The 20,727-nt window shown below is 44.0% G+C and overlaps 1 protein-coding gene across 2 annotated transcripts in view; it reads left to right on the top strand.

Annotated features, from left to right (window-relative positions):
- The window catches only part of kcnc2 (potassium voltage-gated channel subfamily C member 2), a 74,437-nt gene that overhangs the window by 25,213 nt on the left and 28,497 nt on the right, over nucleotides 1-20,727 (top strand). For both annotated transcript variants that reach the window (XM_023952447.1, XM_023952446.1), the window contains exon 2: nucleotides 18,159-19,089. In XM_023952447.1, coding sequence (XP_023808215.1) covers nucleotides 18,159-19,089 — 931 coding nt within the window. The remainder of the gene's footprint in view (nucleotides 1-18,158; nucleotides 19,090-20,727) is intronic.

Genomic DNA, 20,727 nt, shown 5'->3' with positions numbered 1-20,727 from the left:
AACTGCCTGAATCTTAAAATCTGTGAGCTTTACATTCTTAAATGACATCAGATCACATGTGGTCATCTGTGGTCCCCCACACTCTCCCCTCCAAAAAAAAAATGTCGTCCCGACATCGAGGAATCTTAAGCAGTCCAATCTTTAGATAGTCCAAGGTATTTTCTGGGAGTCAATCTTACAAGACACGGTGCACAGTCACACTCATGAACATGGCATGCATCTCCCTCTTCACACCACGTTCCAAATAGTAGACATCACTGGCCAGGCGAAATCTGAAATAATACTCTGCTTCTTTTGCAGGCGATGTGTCTCAGATTGAAAGGTGTTAACCTACATTTACCTTTTCACTAATTACTCAGACCCACATATATCACTATAAGCTTTACATTCCACCATAGTACTATCACATGTGATTATGGTCTCAGCTCTGCAGATCCACTCTAATCGGAAATAAAAATAATAAACTCTGCTTCAACTGTATTGTGTTTAACAGAACAAGACACAATGAACAATGTTTTTCCTTTTAACAAACAAAATATTACTATGGTCTAGTCACAAAACTTGGTTGACCTAATCTATCATATGTGAGTGTCTTAGGTGGATGTCTGTTTCTGAAAGGATATAGCTTTGCAGGAGATGACTGCTCCTCCGGGTGCTCCTCGTCTTCTTCATCACATGATACTACTGCTTCAGCTCCCCTCTCATCTGCTTCATCTGAGGTTGCTGCCGCCTCAGCTTCATTGTCATCAGCTTCATCAGAAAATGACTCCTGCTCAGCCACTGCTTCCATCGCTGTTTTGCATAGTTCTTGCTCTTTATCAGCTGATTCTGGTTGTATCTCCTCGTCAACAAGTCTGGGTTGATGTTCACCCTGTTCAGCTGGCTCCGTTCGGGTTCTCATCTTCTGAATCACTGTGAGAATCTCCATTTTTTTCAGCTTTCTTTCGTCTCTTGTCTTTGTTTCGCTTTCTATTTTCTGTCTGCACTGTCTTATCAGGTTCTTTCTCAAGTGGTAGGAAGTCGCATGGCAATAACAAATTCCTATGCAGAACTCTTATCTTTCCTGAACCTTTTTCAGGATGCACAGCATAGAAAGGGCTATCTTTGTGTTTTCTTTCTGTGACCACATAGACATCTTCTTCCCAGTAAGACCTAAGCTTTCCAGGCCCACCTCTGTCTCTGAAGTTACGTACCAGCACTCTACATCCTGGCTGCAGTTCTGCCCCATGACACTTTTTGTCATACATTACTTTAGCTCTGTTTTGTTCTTTCTGCATTGTCTCTGTTGCCAACTTGTAGGCCTCCTGCATCCGCTTTCTCCATTTTCGTGCATATTCACTGTGAGAAGTGCTCTGATCCCCAGGAGTCAAACCAAACATGATGTCTATAGGTAATCTGGGACTTCTGCCAAATAAGAGGTAGTACGGCGCATATCCTGTCACTTCACTTCGCGTACAATTATAGGCATGAACGACTTTGGCTAATGAGCTCTTCCAGTCCGACTTGGCTTGTTCTGTTAAGTTTCGCAACATAGACAGGAGCGTCCTGTTAAATCTCTCCGCTTGACCATTTCCTGCAGCATGATATGGTGTTGTGCGAGAACCTTGGATTCCACTGTACTTTTCAAGCTCAGAGAACAGTCTATTGTCAAACTCCTTGCCTTGATCATGGTGCAATTTCGTTGGAAATCCAAACTTGAGAGCAAAATCCCCAAAGATCTTTTCAGCAGCTGTTTTTGCTGATTTATTTGTGCATGCATACGCCTGGGCGAAACGGGTAAAATGATCAATGACCACCAAGATGTACTCGTAGCCTCCTTTGCAACTCTCTAAGTGCATATAGTCAATCGAAACCATCTCAAACGGGTATGTAGTGACTATGTTAACAAGTGGAGCTCTTGTTGGCTTGTTTGGTCGTTTCCTCTTTAGACAGCTACAGACCTTTGTCACATAGTGATCTGTGTCCCTCTTCATAAAAGGCCAATAGAACCTGTCACGAATTAATCCAAGTGTTCTTTCCACCCCCAAGTGCCCCATTTCTTCATGTAATTCCTTAAAGACTACTTGATGGAATACCTTAGGTAGCACGAGTTGAACTTTAGTGGCTGACTTTCTGTACAGAATGCCGTCTTCATCAACAAACAACTTTTTCATTTCTCTTGTCAACACAGAGATGTCATCCCGCCAGTTTCTCTTATTAAAACGAGGCCACTGTCCTTTCACAACATAGTCTTTCACTTTGCCAATCACTGGGTCTTCCTCTTGTGCTTTTTTTATAGTTTGCAGCGGAATTTCGGCCACTGATCTCAATGTTTTCTCATTCTCTCTATCACTACATGCTTTTGTGATTGTTGCTGAACACAACCATGGCTCCCACTCTTGCGATTTCAATTCCACTGCCTGTGTAATTGACGTAAATGTTTCTGGGTCCATTTCTTGTGAGCAGGTGAGCATGTACTTTTCCATGTCAAGTGGCATCCTTGAGAGGCCATCTGCATCGCCATTAACTTTTCCGGGCCAATATTTTATCGAAAAGTTGAAATCAGCTAACTCTGCGATCCATCTGTGCGTGGTAGCATTTAGCTTTGCTGTGGTTAACACATAAGTTAAGGGATTGTTATCCGTATAAACAACAAATGATGGTGCACAGTACAGATACTCCCTAAACCTGTCGCAAATTGCCCATTTCATTGCTAGAAACTCTAGCTTTCCAGAGTGCAGGTAGTAATTTTTCTCTGGAGCAGTTAGCGTTCTTGAGCCGTAACCGATGACAACCAGTTTTCCCTGCTGCCTTTGGTACAATACTGCACCAAGACCTTCCTGAGAGGCGTCGCAGTGCAATATAAATGGGCTCTCAAAATCAGGGTATCCTAGTAAAGGGGGACAAACCAGGTATTCGAGTAGTTCACACAGGACATCTTGATGTTGTTTGGACCAATTAATTGGTGTGCTCGATAGTAACTGATCAGCTTTGTTCCGTTTCCCCTTTTTCTGGTTTGGGATCGCTCGTTTAACCTCACTGGATGTTTTCTTGTCAACGGTCATCAAATCATAGAGTGGCTTTGCAATACGTGAAAAGTTTGGAATGTAAGGGCGATAGTATGACAAAAAGCCCAGCATTTTTCTAAGGTCACCCACTGTCTTTGGTTCACGACCTTTGAGAGCTAGCACAGGTGCAACTTCAGCTGGATCCATGCAGTAGCCATCTTTGGTTACGATCTTTCCCAGTAACTTCACTCGATCTCTAAATATTTCACATTTGGTCGGCTTTAGCTTAACACCGTGTGCCTGATATCGACGCAGCACCTCTCTCACCTCATTCAGATGATCTTCAAATGATTTACTATGAACTAGATTATCATCGAGGTATGGTTGGCATGATTCATCCCTAAGTCCCAAAAGACACTCTTCCATACTGCGCTGGAACTCTGCTGGTGCTGAGGATAGACCGAAGGGGATCCTAACCCACTCATATAGTCCCCAAGGTGTAATAAAGGCTGTGAGTGGTCTACTATTCTCCTCTAGGAAGCCCTGATGGTATACCTTTCCTTGATCCAAAACTGAGAACCATGCACTTCCACTCAAGTTGTTTAGAATATCCTGCACTCGAGGAATGGGATGACGGTCTGGTATCAGCTTCTGGTTCAGCTCACGATAGTCCACACACAGGCGCAAGCCTCCATCCTTTTTACGAACACAGACAATGGGGGATGAATAAGGAGATCTAGATTTCTGGATCCATCCTCTATTCCAGGGGTCGGGAACCTTTTTGGCCAAGAGAGCCATAAACGCCACATATTTTGAAATGTAATTTCGAAAGAGCCATACAATAATGTAGTGTCCCTTCCCCACACTGAGGCACGGAGACTTAACCTCTTTTAAAGTTCTTTATTCCAATTACTGCAGACCGCAACAAAGGCCGTTCAATTAATTCAGCAACTCCTGAATCTCTCCCGCCGAGACGAGAGCGCGTCTCCCAACTTTATATTCCCCTACTCCCGCTCCAGCCCTCCCATTTCCCTTATTCGGCCCATAGCTGAACCCCATTGGTCCAAACTACCTAACAACAGGCTGAGCGACAGAACTGAGGGCCAATCAGATCTCTGCTTGACGCGTTCAATGAACTCCAGAACTTTTAACGCGGCCCAACAGCCATCCAACTTAGTCCGCGACAATTTGTTTAAAACTAAATATACAAATGAATGTGTGCATTTGATTTAATTTCAACATTTTTAAAGTACAATAAGTCTGTGGATTCTTTTTAATAACATTGTTATTCTGTTGCTAATAAATGATGAGTATTTCTCGTGGTAGTTTTGCTGATGGTCTAGTCTGGTTGATACGTGGTGAGTTTCTGCTTCGTGCAGGCGTTGAGCCTTTAAACGTGATCGTAGGTCTGAATGTTCTGTAGATGTGAGAAAGACTGCTCACATGCAGACGGGGAGCCAAACATATACTCACACGCTGCAGTGAGTGACAGGCAGCGGGTTTTACGTTTTTACAATCCCTGCGCGATTCACCTGCTGTCCCCACAACCCCTCACCCCCACCCTCTGCTTTCTCCCTCACACATCCCGTCCCCGCATCTGCGCGCTCTTTCTCAGAGACGGGAGCGCGCAGTTTTAGGCACGGCAATTCACAGGTTTCCAGCTGGTACAAACTCTGTGAAATAATAGATAATAGTAACTGATAGCGCTGGCTCAGATTTCTCTCTCTAAGCACTGCTACTACTGCGCGCCTCTGGCATCGCATCGCGCCCGAGAAGGACTGGTCTAATGAAAAAAAAACTATAATTAAAGATTTGTCTGCGAGCCACATGTGACCATCAAAAGAGCCATATATGGCTCGCGAGCCATAGGTTCCCGACCCTTGCTCTATTCAATAGGTCCTCCAAATACTCTTTCACCTCTTTCAGCAGTGGCTTCGATATTGAAGTGTATGTACGCTTCACTGGTGTTGTATCCTTCAGCCTGATCTTTAGCTGCAAGGAGAGTATACATCCTACATCACTGTCATCTTTGGAGAATGCATTACACTCTTCTCGAAGCATTTGTTTCACTTTTTCTTGCTGGTCTGAGCTCAAGTGGTCGATAGTAACTGGAGGATCCCACAACTCCCTTTTATCTAGTTCGGGCTGTCTTTGCTCACATGTGACACTTTCAAGGATGTCAGTATCACCATCTTTCACCTTGCTAGTAGCTCCTACGGTCTGTTCACTTGAGCTGACTGGTCTTACCGCTACTGGATAAACTGCTTTCACTTGCTGCAGTCGTCCCAACACTGTGCGAGGCACGATTGTAATATCACGACTACTGTTGTTTGCTACCGGGATTGTCACTTTCGAATGATTTCCTCTTTGCAAAACAACAACTGTCTCGTTTATGCTCAGACCCTCAGGCCAATTACAAGTGCTTTCAGGTTCAAAAAGCACATCCTGTTTTGAGGAAAGTGGACCTGTTCTGACAAAACACCTGATCTCTCTGGTCTGACCTGGAGGAACAGTAGCTTTTAAACCTCCGACCTTGACCACGCCCTCCCTGTCGATTTGATCACTATGTTTCACAATCTGAATCAGCATTCTGGCCTGTTTGCAGGTGATAGAGAATGCTTCCCCAACTGCCCTGCTTTTCACCTCCGGTTGTTGCTCCATTCCATTCTTAATCAGTAGCTCAATCACATTGTAGCCTATGATTGGGGGTTCAGCAATTCCAGGCTCGCTAGACACCAGAACTGGCACAAGTAACTCTAATTGTGGTTGGGTCTCCGCTCTAAGCCTGAACTTTAATTCCACCCAGCCTGCAAATGGTATAGGTGTCTGGTTTGCTCTGACCCAGGCGTACGCACAAAAATGGGTGAAATGAGAAACGGCGACACCGTCGGCAGATGGAAGAAACACGTGAAAGTGAAAATGACAATACTGCCTCTCATAAATTACATGACGACTTCACAAAGCAAGTCTTACAATTAACAGCCTACACAAACACCCGTTTGATCGATCAGCAGTGAAACAAACAAAAAAAATCAAACGAAAATTACAACATAAATTCAAATGAACACTTATTTGCGAAAAGAAAAGTGGGTAACACTTTATATTAAGATTCCTTAACAAGCTTTGTTAACACATTAACAAGCATTATAAATGAATTTATAAGGGTGTTAGTAAGACATTTATTAGTACAATAAGTCTAATAAGGTTTATTAAATTACTTAGTTGACACATTTACAAGCATTATTATTAGGATGTTTTTAAGATGCTAATGATGCATTTACTGATATTATAGGTGCTAAACAAATGTGTCAGTGTTAATAAGCTTAATAAGATTTATTAACAACCTTTGTTAACAAATTAAGAAGTATTATTATTGTTTGGGGTTCTAGTAAGATATTTATTAGCATCATAGACGCCCGACACAAGCCTAAGTGTTCATAAGCTTAATAAGTTTTATTAACTAACTTAACAAATTAATAGTCTTTATTAATGTGTCATATGCTAGTAAGATATTTATTAGCATTATAGATGTCTTGCAAATACCTGAAAGTGTTAATAAGATTTTAGATGTTAATAAATCTAAAAAAAGGATGTGCGTGCGCACGTTTTTTTAAATCCGAATATTTCTGTGCGTACGCACGTCCTATGTTTCATCCGTACGCCACTTCTGACGCAAATCCTATGCAAAGTTTTATAAATGAGGCCCCAGATGTGGAAGCAAACTGCTCTTGGTGGGGGGAGAGAGGTGGCTGATATCCAGGAAGGGGGAAAAAACCTTTCAAGTTGGAATGGAGGTACTCTGCATACGGCAGTTGTACAGACCATGTGCTGGGAGCACATGGCTCGCAGAGTGGTCTTCAAATCCTGATTATAGTGCTCTACCTGGTCATGTCTGAGGTTGAAACCCTGAACTCAAACTGACCATGATCCCAAGGAGTTTGAAGAACTCCTTCCAGAAAGCTGCCACAAACTGGGGTCCCCAATCCAAGGTGATGTTTTATAGGAAGTCCATGTAGGTGAAACACATGTTGAGATAACTGCAGCTAATTCTCTGGGAGATGGAAGCTTGGGCAAGGGGAAAGCATGAACCAACTTGTAGAATCTGTCTACAGTCACCAAACTGACGGTTTTAACCCTGAATCTGGTGAGTCAGTTTAAAAGTCCATGGCTATGAGGGACCTAGGTCTGGAAGTTATAGGTAGAGGCTGTATGAGTTCAGCTGTAAGGGTTCGATGCACCCATACTGGGCATGAGGTCATAAAAGCTGTTACATCTAAGGACATAGTTGGGAACGAAAAACGCTGAGCCGCAAGGAAAGCAGTCCAACTAATTCCAGGGTAGCACGCCAAGCGAGAAGAGTTTCCCCACTTTAACACCTGGATAATGAGATTAGGAGGGACAACAGACATCCAGACGGACAACCAGCAGGACTAGCAGAGGAGTCAGGCATTGAGGCTTTGACCTTAGGCTCCTAGGTCCAATGAGTGGTACCATCCTGTGAGGCACCATCCTGTGGGGCACGATTGTTGACTCTCCCCGAAATCCTCAACCTCCTCTTCTTTCTGGTGCTTATGAGACAGATCATCTGGCTGACTCTCTCAAAAGCATGAAGTTGTCGTTATTGGTGTTCTCCCCTTTATTTTCTGCAGTGAACTTGCACTCGTAAAACATGCAGGCGGGGGGGGGGGGGGGGCTGATTTCTGTTAGAGCAACTGAAAAATGTTCCAACTTTCTATTATTTTTTCTCTCCATTGTCATTAGTTATTGGCAATCCTGTTGTTCCTTACTGTTGGAGTTGTTGCTATTGCTCCTTAGTAGTACTTACTGTTTCCCAGGCAGCTGCTTTATTTCACATTACTTGTCACCACAGAATTAAAACGATGGGATGTGTCTTTTTTAATAATCCTTTCAGATGACTGTACTAGATTTTTACTCCTCTGAATCACCGACAGCCAGCCTCTTGTCTGTAGGCTCTGTCAGCCTTTGTACACATGGATTTCATTCCTCACAAGTTTTGAATCCCAGGACTACTTCCTTTTGAGGAACATGGCCAGATTACAATTCTTTGCAGTGGATCCAGGTCTCCAGTCTGCTTAACAAAAACCTCAAATCTGGTGTTTACAAAGCTGAAAGTAAGTTCCCAGTTTGGAATAGAAGTCCTAATTAATTGGGTTAGGTTCACACCTACAGAAAAAGATGAGGGTAATTCATGGTGACACTCGGTAATATTTAAGTGATCTGTGTTGTTCCCCAGCATGTTGGCAGCAAATTGAGATGAAGTGATGAGAAAAGAAGCACAGGTTTTGCTTTGAAGGATAGAACGCCACTGAGTGACAGATGAAAAGCAGCAGACGGAAGGATGCATTTGCTCATGGGTCTCAGCTTCCAGCTGGGGTTGAGCTCCAAGTCTGCATAGAAGAACGAGGGAGGAAGGTGTTGTGGATGTGACCATGCATTTCTGTGTGTGTGACAGGCAGCTCAGCTGGTGCCCCCTGTTGTTAGTTGTGTGGTACCTAGTAAGAAAGTAAGTATGTAAATTTTATTTATATAGCACCTTTCACAGACAGAAGTCACAAGGTGCTTCACAGGTTAAAATATTTATAGTACAGACCAAAAGTTTGGAAACAACTTCCTATTCATTTGAATGAAAAGGTGCGTCCCAACTTTTGGTCTGTACTGTATCTGTAAAAAACATAAAAGGCAAAAGCATATACCACGTAAAAAAATCATCCCAAGCCCAAATAAAAATAGTTTTAAGTTAAAATGCTTTGCAAAATTAAAAAGTTTTTAGTTGACTTTTAAAAGAATTTATACGTAGATTCCAGGGAACGTAGGGACAACGGAAGCTCATTCCGGTGTTAAGGAGTAACAGCTTGGAAGGATTTGTCTCCTCTTGTCTGGAACCGTGTGCGAGGGACCATCAACAACATCTCTAGGGGGCGATCAAATCACAAACGTATGGAGGAGCTTGACCATGGAGTGCCCTAAAAGTCAGCAATTTGATTTTTTATTGAAAGGGGTAAGCAACCAGGACCCAATAAAGAGCTTTAAGGATAGGGGAGATGTGATCTCTTCTCTTAGTGCGGGTCAAGATCCTCACAGCAGAGTTCTGGATCATCTGCAGGCGAGACAGCTCCTTCTTATTCAGACAGGAAAACAGACTGTTACAATAGTCTAGACGTGTAGAAACAAAGGCATGAATAAGAAGTTCAAGATCTCCAAATGACACAATTTTCCTGAGCTTAGAAATGTTCCTTAACTGGAAGAAACAGTTCTTGGTCCGCTGTTTGGAGTGCTGCTCCAGCGACATATCTTTGTCAAAAATGACACCCAAGTTTTTAAGACTAGGTTTGACAGCCTGGCCAAGAGAACAGAAATGCTGCTTTATCCCTGGTATAGCATCAGGGGCAATAACTAGCGTTTCTCTAAGTTCAGCTGCGGAGAGTTTTTACAGAGCCATTGTTTTATCTGCATCAGGCAGTTCATCAGAGAATCCAGCTTCTGTGTCTCAGAGGGCTTAAAAGGGCAATATAGCTGGATATCATCAGCAAAGAAGTGCTAGGAGAAATCGCTGAACTCCTGGATGACCTTTTCAAGGGAGAACGTGTATCGTAAAAAACAGAACAGGGCCCAGAACAGAGCCCTGAGGAACCCCACACAGTAAGTCTGCTGACTGAGACATTATGTGGTTAGCTGAAATTCTGACCAGATAGGTAAGAGGAAAATCTGTGGAGAACTGACGCTGACAAACCAATCAGGTCCCTCAATCTTTCCAATAAGATCTGGTGGTCAACCGTGTCAAAGGTTGATAAAAGATCGAGTAAAACTAGGACAGTGTATTTGCCAGAATCAGCAGACATCAAAATGTCACTGGACACTTTCAGCAGGGCTGTTTCTGTGGCGTGATGTTTACGGAAAAACCTGGCTGAAAGTGTCATAGATGCTCCTTTTATTTAAGAACTCTGATAATTGTTCACAGACCACCTTACCACCGATTACCTCCAGAATTTTTGAAAGAAATGGAAGATTGGAGATAGGTCTATAATTCTAGAAGACTAAGGGGTCCAAATTAGACTTTTTCAGCAAAGGCTCCACTATGGCTTGTTTAAATGAGTTTGGGAACACACCAATGGAAGCGAAAGGTTTACCATTTCAGTGACACTTTGGGCCAATAACATCAAACACCTTTAGGAAGAGTTTGGAAAGAATACACTGTGGTCCAGCACAGGCCACCCGCAGCTCTGCGCATGTGTCGTGAATGTAATCTTCCCTCCGCAAGTTCGCATCTATTTTGTTTAGGTATCCCTGATATGGAGCAGCAAGAAGTCAAGCATAAACTTAAGACAGGGGAACTGAAAAGGCAAACACGCACCGCGGCTGCAGAATTTCTCCCCGTAATGAAGCGAGTGCGCATCAAGATCTCTCTTTCACTCTCTTTGTCTGGCCTCTTATTCTGTGTTCCAGCGTTATTTCGTTGTGCAAATGCATTTATCATGTAGGGAAGGGTCGAGGATCCCGCTGACCGACGGCTGGGATCCTTGGCCTCTCTTTTCTCCGCGGAGCTCGGCGTGTTTTAATACAAAATGATCGAGAGACTTGCTGTCGCATTTGAACGTTTATCAGAAGAGTTATTGAAGCAGGAAGTCCGAATCTGTGAGGATCTTTCTAACTTTACCAAGTCCTCTAAGTGCTTTCTTGTGGCCACTCTAAGGCACACCTGTGCAATAATCATGCTGTCTAATCAGCATCTTGATATGGCACACCTGTGAGGTGGGATGGTGCCTTGGCAAAGGAGAAGTGCTCACTATCACAGATTTAGACAGATTTGTCAACAATTCCAAGATGGCGCCGTGAACGGACGCCTGTTGCCATAGCTCCTGTAATCGCTCTTTTACTCAAGTCTGTAATCATCGTCTTCTTTACGTTTTTCCCTTTTTTTGTTGTTCTTCAATTATTTCTGTCATTTTTGTGCTTTTTATTTACTTTTTTCTCTCGCTTGATATTCTCGCATCGGAGGGAATAACACTGGAAAGCATGGCCATCGTTTACACGCGTGACCAGCTGCTGGCTCTGAAGGAGCCTAGCCTGTATCATGGAGCTCGGTATGAGATTCCGAAGGAGATACGCAGGAGACGTCGGGGTCGCAGAGCCTACTGAGCTTCACTGAGACGTGGCTGCACTCCCACATCCCGGACAGCAACTTCGCAGTTCCCGGTTTTACGACTGTGAGAGCGGACAGAGATGCAGCCGCCTGCGGTAAGAAGAGGGGAGGCGGGATTGCTCTCTACGTGAGTGAGCGGTGGTGTAACCCCGGACACGTTTGCGTGAAGGAGCGACTCTGAACGCCGCATGTGGAGCTGCTGGCGGTGGGAGTCCGGCCTTATTATCTGCCGAGGGAGTTCACATCGGTTGTGGTGGTGAATGTTTATGTTCCTCCATCTGCCGATGCTGAGGCCGCCGCTGACGTCATCACTACCACCGTTTCCCGCCTGCAGACACAGAAGCCTAACTCCTTCTGCATCATCACTGGAGATTTCAACCACATCACCATGGACAGAGCCCTTGGGGACTTCACTCAGTATGTGAACTGTTCTACCCGGGAAAAGCTAAATTCACCCACTTCTCATTCGGATCAATCTCTGCCTCACACAAAGCGAAGAGCCAGTCAAGGACTTTGCCGGCAGTACAAACAACCTGCTGGCGCCCAAAAGTATTTTATCTAATCAGACTCCCCGAAGGAGCTATGGACAACTGTCCTTGGCTCCACCAAAACAAAGCCGCTTCTACAGAGTGGACTACAGCAGCTGTTCTTGAGGGTTGATAACTGCAACTCACCCCCTCCCTGCTTGTCCTCGGCTTCCCAACCCCCTCCCTACCTCCTCTGTGAGCTGCCCGGAAGATGTGCCTGGCTCACGGAGCTGCACCTGATGGACAGACTCATGGGGGGCCCCCCACTCCCGTCCACCACCGTTTGCCCCCTGAGCCTCATGTACTATGTCTTTGTCTGAATATGTGCTATTTGTGTTTAAACGGTGTAGTTTTTTTCTTGTATCAACACATTGTACGCAGTGTAGGGATACGACTTTTTTTTGTCACCAAACCCAACCCCCGGCCCCCTTCGTGGTCCATCTGCATGCTATACAAAGGTGCGCCGGCGCAGGTCATCTAAGGCGCTCGGCTGCATTGACCTCAGTAACCTCTCGAGATGTGTGTGTGTATCCTGTGTTGCTGTTTGTCTGACCTTCTTCATCGAGATGTACTGGAACTGAGTTTCTCCTTGTTGGGATTAATAAAGTTTTCATTCATTATTGCCCTGCGGGAACGTGTCCACAAAAAGGCTGTGAGGAGGTGGACCCCAGAAACGGAGCAGGCCCTGCAGGACTGTCTTGGGTCCACAGACTGGGACGCTCTATGCACGCCTCATGGGGAGGACATTGACAGCATGACGGACTGCATTACTGAATATATTAAATTCTGTGAGGAGTCCGTTGCGCCTACTCGAACTGTTCGATGCTTCCCCAACAACAAACCCTGGATCTGACCTGAAGAACCTCTTGAACAGAAAGAAGAGAGCCTTCAGGTCTGGAGACCGGGAGGACCTGAAGAGGGTGCAGCACCAACTACGGGATCAGCTGAGGAACGGGAGGGATTCCTACAGGAGGAAGCTGGAATCCAAACTCCAGCAGGATAACATGAGAGCGGTGAGGTCTGGAATGAAGAAGATCACAGGATGTGGGGGGAGAAGCAGACCCATCACAGGCAGCAAAGAGAGAGCTGACGAGCTTAACACCTTTTTCAATAGGTTTAGCTCTCTGAATGCCTCAGCCCCCCCCCTCCACCACACCACCACCCCGCTCCTGCTGCCTCTCAGCTTTCTGACCTCCCCCCTATGAACCCCCCACACCTCCTCACCTTTCTCCCCCCTCTAATACACCACACCTACTGGGCCCACAGTCCATCACCCCTCCCCCCAGTCCAACCACCACCCCCCTCCCTCCCTGTTAAGGCCCGTACACACCGGGACGAATATTCGCCAGGCGTTATTCGCCAGCGTTTTTAGCCACGTCTTTTGTGTTCACACCCAGGCGATTTTCGCTGACGATGAGCCGAGCGAACATGCAATTTCATTCCCTGACATTAGATGGCGCTTAATGTAAACAGAAATACTCCTGTACACAAGGTGGCGCTGCGCAACTTTACGATTCTTAAAGTCGCTTTTCACTCAGAAGAAGAGAGCAAGTATTTACGCCCTTGTCAGAATCATACAAAGAAAACATGAATATTTCAAGCATCAGTAGCTCCAACTGGTACTTGGTAAGGGGATATTTAAGAATGTCCGTCATTATTTCTTCGCGGCAGTGTAGACGCTACTTGGCGTCTATCTTCTTCGCTGGTATGTGTGCTCAGCAAGGCAGTTTTGTGTTTGAGCGCCCCCAAGTTGTGTTTTACTGTAACTTCAGAAGCTCCAGACACGTGTGCAAAACCGCCATTCTCATTGGTCGAATAGATTTCGACGCGACGCTTCAAAAAAAAAAAAAGAACCCGAGGCGTTTTTTTTTTTTGACGCTTTGGCGCGTGGCGTTTTTTCGCGTCGGTGTGCACACTCACATTGGTGCCCTTTGTTTAGTCACGAGGCGTTAAACGTCGGCGAAAATCGCCGGCGAAATTCGTCCCGGTGTGAACAGGCCTTTAGACTGTAACAGCCTGCCAGGTGAAGAAACAGCTGGAGAAACTTAACCAGCACAAAGCAGCCGGCCCGGATGGCGTCAGCCCTTGTACCCTGAGGACCTGTGCCCACCAGCTGTCTGCGATTCTCCAGCATCTCTTCAACCTGAGCCTCAGACTGGAGAGGGTGCCGCTCCTCTGGAAGACCTCCTGCCTGGTCCCTGTACCCAAGAAGACCTCTCCATCTTACACCGGGGATTTCCGTCCAGTTGCCCTCACTTCTCATGTGATGAAGGTGCTGGAGAGGCTGGTGTTGGCTCAAGTGAGACCATTGGTGAGCTCTTCTCTGGACCCCCTGCAGTTTGCCTACCGGCCGCGCCTGGGGGTGGATGATGCTGTCATCCATCTGCTGCAGCGAACTCACTCACACCTGGATGGTGGTGGAGGCATGGTGAGAATCACCTTCTTTGACTTCTCCAGTGCCTTTAACACCATCCGGCCTTCTTTGCTGGGTGATAAGCTGAGGCTGATGGGTGCCGGTGCGTCCACCGTCTCCTGGATCACTGACTACCTGACAGACAGGCCACAGTTTGTCCGACTGGGCGGCGTCCTGTCTGACGTGGTGCTGAGTGGTGTAGGAGCCCCACAGGGCACTGTGCTCTCTCCATTTCTGTTCACCTTATACACCTCAGATTTTCAGCACAACTCAGAGTCATGTCACCTACAGAAATTCTCTGATGACTCTGTGGTTGTGGGGTGTATAAGCGGTGGACGGGAGGAAGAGTACAGGAGGCTGGTGGACGGATTTGTGGAGTGGGCTGGAGAGAATCACCTGCTGCTCAATGTGGACAAGACCAGGGAGATGGTGATCGACTTCCGGAGGAAAAGGACAGTCTTACAACCTCTCTGCATCCTGGGCAAGGATGTGGAAGTGGTGGAGGATTATAAATACCTGGGTGGGACTATCGACAGCAGACTGAGCTGGAGGAGCCACAGCACTGCTGTGTACAAGAAGGCCTGCAGCAGACTCTACTTCCTAAGGAAGCTGAGGTCTTTCAATGTGTGCAGCAAGATGCTGGGGATCTTCTACCAGTCTGTGGTAGCCAGAACGTTATTCTCATCTGTGGTCTGCTGGGGAAGCAGTATCGCAGTCAGTGACACCAACAGACTGAACAAGCTGATCAGGAAGGCGGGTTCTGTCATTGGCTGCAAACAGGACACATTTGAAACAGTGATGGAGAGGAGGTCACTGAACAGACTTCTTTCAATCATGGACAACCCAGACCATCCTCTCCACCATGTTCTGGACAAACAGCGGAGCTCCTGCTCTAGGAGGCTAAGACAGCTCCGCTCCAAAACTGCCCGGTACCAAAAATCATTCATACCCAATGCAATAACCCTGTACAACAACACACAATGTAAAAGATAACCTTTGCACATTTTTACTATCTATTTATTTCGTTTTTTTCTATTTTGCACATTTCTTTTGCACATCTTTTTACCTGCACTGTTCTGTAAATAGCTTTTTAAATTATACTACTACTTTGATGTTTGCATTTATGCCACATTTTCTTTGTTCTTGTTTGTTATTTCATTCTAAGTCTTTTTTGCCCTCTGCTGTCAGTTGCTATGGTGACAAACAAATTTCCCACGTGTGGGATCAATAAAATATTTCTGATTCTGATATTTCAGAGAACTGGTTATTTTGTGTATGTGGAAAATGTTTCACATCTTTGAGTTCATGCCATAAAAAATGGAAGCAATGACAAAAGTGCTGCGTTTATATTTTTGGTCAGTATATATAGAATATACTTTTTTACTGAACAGAATAGCAAGTCACTGTGTGTATTATTATGAGCTTTTGGAAGCAGTAAAATAGTTCATGGCAGAAAAGAACAAAACTTCCTGATCTGACAAAAAATGTCTCCTTTATTAAAAAGTTGAAGCTTTTCAAAGTGCACATTCAAAACGGCCATCATTCCACTTACCTTCTTTGTGGAGCTCACAGCAGAAAGCAGCGATCCAAATGAATAAAGCGCATAACGTGACGCTGCTTGCGCAACTGGACGGAAACGACCGCAGATCACTTTTCTCATGGACCCTTTAATGCAGAGACTGACAGCCTGAGATGCCCGCTTGTCACTGATGAGGCAGCGAGCAAACTAGAGATGATTGAGCTGAAATCTCTTTGAAAGAAGGCCCTGTTACATTTTGGAGAACACAGAAATAGCCGTGTGTAAAAGAGCTGCTCTCAAGCTGCTGTTGATGTTCTCCTCAATATATGTCTGCCAGTCCCTGTTTATTACCTTGAAACACGTGAAATCAAGGGATTGGTCCGTTCTGACTGACACTCACGTAAAGGAACCGATCAGAGAGGCTACAACTGGTCCGGGGGTTTGCCCCGCCTTCAGCTCCTGAGACTAATGGAAAGTGGGGAATCTTAAGTGTAAAACCATGAGCCAGGGAGCTGTGAGCAGAAGTGACTTGCAAGCCGTTTGGCTGTATATGTGTGTTGAAGTTGATTGGCTCTTAAAATGGACAGGGGTGGGCACAAATAACGCAGCCAGTTTAATGACAACTTAGCACTTGTTTGCTTACTACATTTAAGAATGAACTGAGTCCTTGCAATGTCTTATTAACATATGATAAATTACTTGCTTTTGATGCAAAAGTCAGTCATTAAATTTTAAATATAAAAACCTATAAAAGCAAGATATTGTAATGAAGATAAAAATTAATTTAAGTTGCACACAACTGAAATGTAATGTATTTAATGTGTTATGGAAAATAATACGGCTTTAATTGCGTGTTTGTGTGTGTACGTTTTGGCAGGTCACTGTGTGGTGTGGCTCTTTGCCTCCCACAGTGAAAAAATTCGGCTCTTGGTGTCAAACTTGTCCGCCACCCATGCACTAGACAGTGTTGAACCTTTTTTCTTCAATGATTTGTGATTTTCACTGGTGTCCATGAATTACATTAAATCTTTCCACCTTTATCCACCTTTGTCATGGTAGGAATAAGACGTCAATGTAAGGGTAGGGTCATCTAAGATAGCACAAGGGTTAAGCTGGTCCCAGATGTGCTCTACGGGATTCAGGTCAGGAGTCAATACTGGCCATACATGGACTGCTGCTGCAAAAGTCTTCTGTAACACGCAAAGAGAAAAAAATCACAAAAAAATTACTTTTTTTTTCTTGTTTGTTCGACTTTCATCTCTGATGTTTTAAATTAAAATAACCGTTTCCAGACTACAGAAGCCTTATAGATGATGTCCAGGGAATGATTTTTTTCAAATAACTATTTTTTTAACCAGCTGTTTTGATCGAATTTGTACTGGAAACAAGCTCTAAAATTAGGTAAAATTCTAAAGAATGAGGAATAATGATTCTCAATTCTCAGGCCTCTTTTTGTTATTACATTTGATTAGCTGATAGGTCTTTAACAAACCTCATAAGAGGCAGTAATTCATTTTAATATGAATTTATTCTGATCTTGTTTAACGATCACAAAGAAACAACCTCAAAGACTAACTGGCAACAGTTTCTTTATTCTTGGCACTTGCTAATAGCTAAGAACAGTACACTGTTCTGTGAATGTGTGGGTTGCCTACAACACCAGTGCAACAATGATAACTTGTTTACTTCAGCCTACATTTGTAGCCCTGAGGAGGAGAAGAACTACTGTTAAACCGGTAAAACCTTTGGCCTCTCACTGCTCACATGATTTAAACTGCAACTTTCACTAGATTCAAGTAAGGACTAACAGCTCAGTAGGTCAGCTTGTTTAGGAGGCCTTAAGAGATTGGCATTTTCATCTTCTTCCGTTTATTCCCTTTCGGGGTCATGGGGCTGCGGGAGCCTATCCCGCCCATTTTTGGGTAAAGGCAGGGGGCACCCTGGACAGGTCGCCAGTCTGTCGCAGGGTAGAGTGTCCACATCACACACCCAGGCACTCTCACATTCACACCTAGGGACAATTTAGATTGACCAATTAACCTATGAATCATCTTTTTCGACGGTGGGAGGAAGCCGGAGTCCCCGGAGAAAACCCATGCATGCACCAGGAGAACATGCAAATTCCAAACTTAAAAAAAAAAAAATAGTTATCAAAAATTGAAGGTTACCCTTTTTGCAGCAATGACTGAGGAATGGAGGAAATGAAGACACCAGAGTTTACAGTGAAATAAAGATGCTTGCGTGTTATTGTTTTGACAAGATGCAGAGGTAGAGCTCACACAGAGTGTAAGGCTGACCCATATTGGGGCAATTGAATTTTGAAAGTGTGTTTTTCATGCACTCCAAATATGAGTGAGAAACAACCTTTTCAGAACAAAGTAGCCAGGATTTACCAGTGGATGCCAGGATGGTTAGAGGAAAGTTAAGGAGAAAAGTAAGATATATGTAAAAATGTGACTTGGTCTACTTCTTCATGTGTTTAGAATAGGAGTAGCATGACAAATTGACAATAATCTACTAATTTTATTTTTTCTCTGTTTCTCTCTTGCAGTTTGTTGCCTTTGCATCCTTATTCTTCATCCTGGTCTCTATCACCACCTTCTGCTTGGAGACTCATGAGGCATTTAATACCATCATCAACAAGACAAACATGCGGAATAACAGCTGCCAAGACTTGGTTCCACAGTATGAGATAGAAACGGACCCTGCGCTTACCTATGTGGAGGGTGTTTGTGTTTTCTGGTTTACTATTGAGTTTTTGGTACGAGTGACCTTCTGCCCAGTAAAGTTGGAGTTTGTTAAAAATGTTCTCAATATCATTGACTTTGTGGCAATTTTGCCCTTTTACCTGGAAGTAGGGCTGAGTGGCCTATCTTCAAAGGCTGCCAAGGATGTGCTGGGCTTCCTCAGAGTTGTGCGTTTCGTTCGGATATTGCGTATCTTCAAATTGACACGCCACTTTGTGGGGTTAAGGGTGCTTGGTCATACATTGCGTGCCAGCACCAATGAATTTCTGCTGCTTATCATCTTCCTTGCATTGGGAGTTTTAATTTTTGCAACCATGATATATTATGCCGAACGTATTGGCGCTAAGGCCAACGACCCTACTGCTTCCCAACATACCAAGTTTAAGAATATCCCCATTGGCTTCTGGTGGGCTGTCGTAACTATGACAACTCTTGGTTATGGAGATATGTACCCAGAGACCTGGTCAGGCATGGTAGTGGGCGCTTTATGTGCTTTAGCTGGTGTGCTGACAATAGCAATGCCTGTGCCTGTGATTGTCAATAACTTTGGCATGTACTACTCTCTGGCCATGGCCAAACAGAAGCTTCCCAAAAAAAGGAAGAAACACATCCCTCAGGTAGTGCAGGGAGGATCTCCGACCTACTCCAAAGCTGATCTAAACATGACCTGCAACAGCAGTCAAGCCGACCTGTGCCATGTCAAAGGGAGTAGAGTACTGCAACGCAACCGATCAGGTAAGACCATTCTATGGCAAATGTAAAGAATTTTATTGAGAATTCAGGAAGTTGGAACAAACAATGAAAATTAGAATTTTCTGAAACTGCCTTATTTTAGAGCAGGGGTGGGCAAACGTTTCGACTCGTGGGCCACAAAGGGGTTCTAAAATTTGATAGAACCCTTTGATAGAAGTGTTTAGGTAATACACATTATAAGAGAAAGAAATAAGAATCTGGATGAAAACATTTTGACTGAAAATAAGGTATCATTTAAAAAAGAACATTTTTGAGTTTTTATTTCAAATCTGTGACTTTTGTTCTCATTTTAGAGCCAATTGTACCAATGGCTTGACCTCATGTAAAACGCAAACTTAGAGAATTGCTGCTTTCATGTGGTGTTTGAATAATTGGAAGGATGAAAAACAACAAATCTTCCAACACCACATGGATGCTAGAGCAGTGGTCCCCAAACGTTTCTTGTGAGGTCCACATTACTTTTGTCCTCTATGATTTGTCTAATTTTAAACTTCTTTAGTCTGTCTTTTATTATGAAGCACATTGGTACCTTAAAGGAGTTGTAAAGTGCTATGTGAATCAAGATTTAATTATTTATTTATTTATTTATTTATTCATTCATTCATTCATTCATTCATTCATTCATTCATTCATTCATTCATTCATTCGTTCTCCTTTGAAGAAAACAAACAACACTATTTATGAAATAAAAAAGAACCAAATAACTCTCTTTGTGATCTTCAAAGAAAAAAAGTCAGGAAAAATAATAATAATTAATTGCAAAATTAAAACTAATAAATAGTCTATGCTCTCCCATCTTAGTCCCATTGAGACTTTGAAGCACTGCAGCTCCTTGGACATCTCATAGTTTGCGCTAAACTTCACAAATTACACTGAGGAGCTGTGCTGTGTCCAGCTCGTCTGTTTCTCATAGAGTGATAATGAAAAAAAGAGTCAAATTATTACGTCTTCTGCTGCAGCTGGACAGATATCTGCATTACCTTTTCACTAGTAGTGTTCCCCCGTTTATTTCAGGAGTTATGTTCTAAAAAGAAACTGCGAACAATGAAATCCGCGGAGTAGGATTACAGAAGTTTTATGGCAGTAAAACTCCTCACTACCCACTTGATACACTGTTCTCAGACAGACATGAACATTTTTACACTTTTCTCTCTTGTTTAAATTCTCAAAGTTTAAACCTTCATAGTAATTAAGTCCAGGAGTATAGAATGAAAACTAGAGATCTGATCGCGATCAAAGATTTATGTAGATCTGAAGAGCTGTGCGTTTCTGTACAGGTGACACGGCACTGAGGAGATTGATGTCAAGATCTCCAGCCAATCAGGACACAAAACAGGGGGCCCTGTTTGAAAAAACAAGCAGCATAATCTTTCTAACAGAGTGAGCGAAACCGCAAAAGATGAACTGCAACATACGAAGGGAACACTGTCTTCTGTTCTACTTGACAGGGATTTTTAGAGGGGTTTAAATTGGGGCACAGACTGCATAGCGATGGATTCAAATATGTTCTATGTGGGTCTCGATTGAGTGGCCAGAGGAAAACAAAAAAAAATCATGCGGCTCTGATATTGTTTAGGGGGCCGGACCAAAAATGGAGGCGGGCCGGGTTTGGCCTGCTGG

This window comes from Oryzias latipes, chromosome 23, assembly GCF_002234675.1.
Source record: "Oryzias latipes chromosome 23, ASM223467v1".
Classification (NCBI taxonomy): Eukaryota; Metazoa; Chordata; class Actinopteri; order Beloniformes; family Adrianichthyidae; genus Oryzias; species Oryzias latipes.
This window is presented reverse-complemented; position numbering and strand designations above follow the sequence as displayed.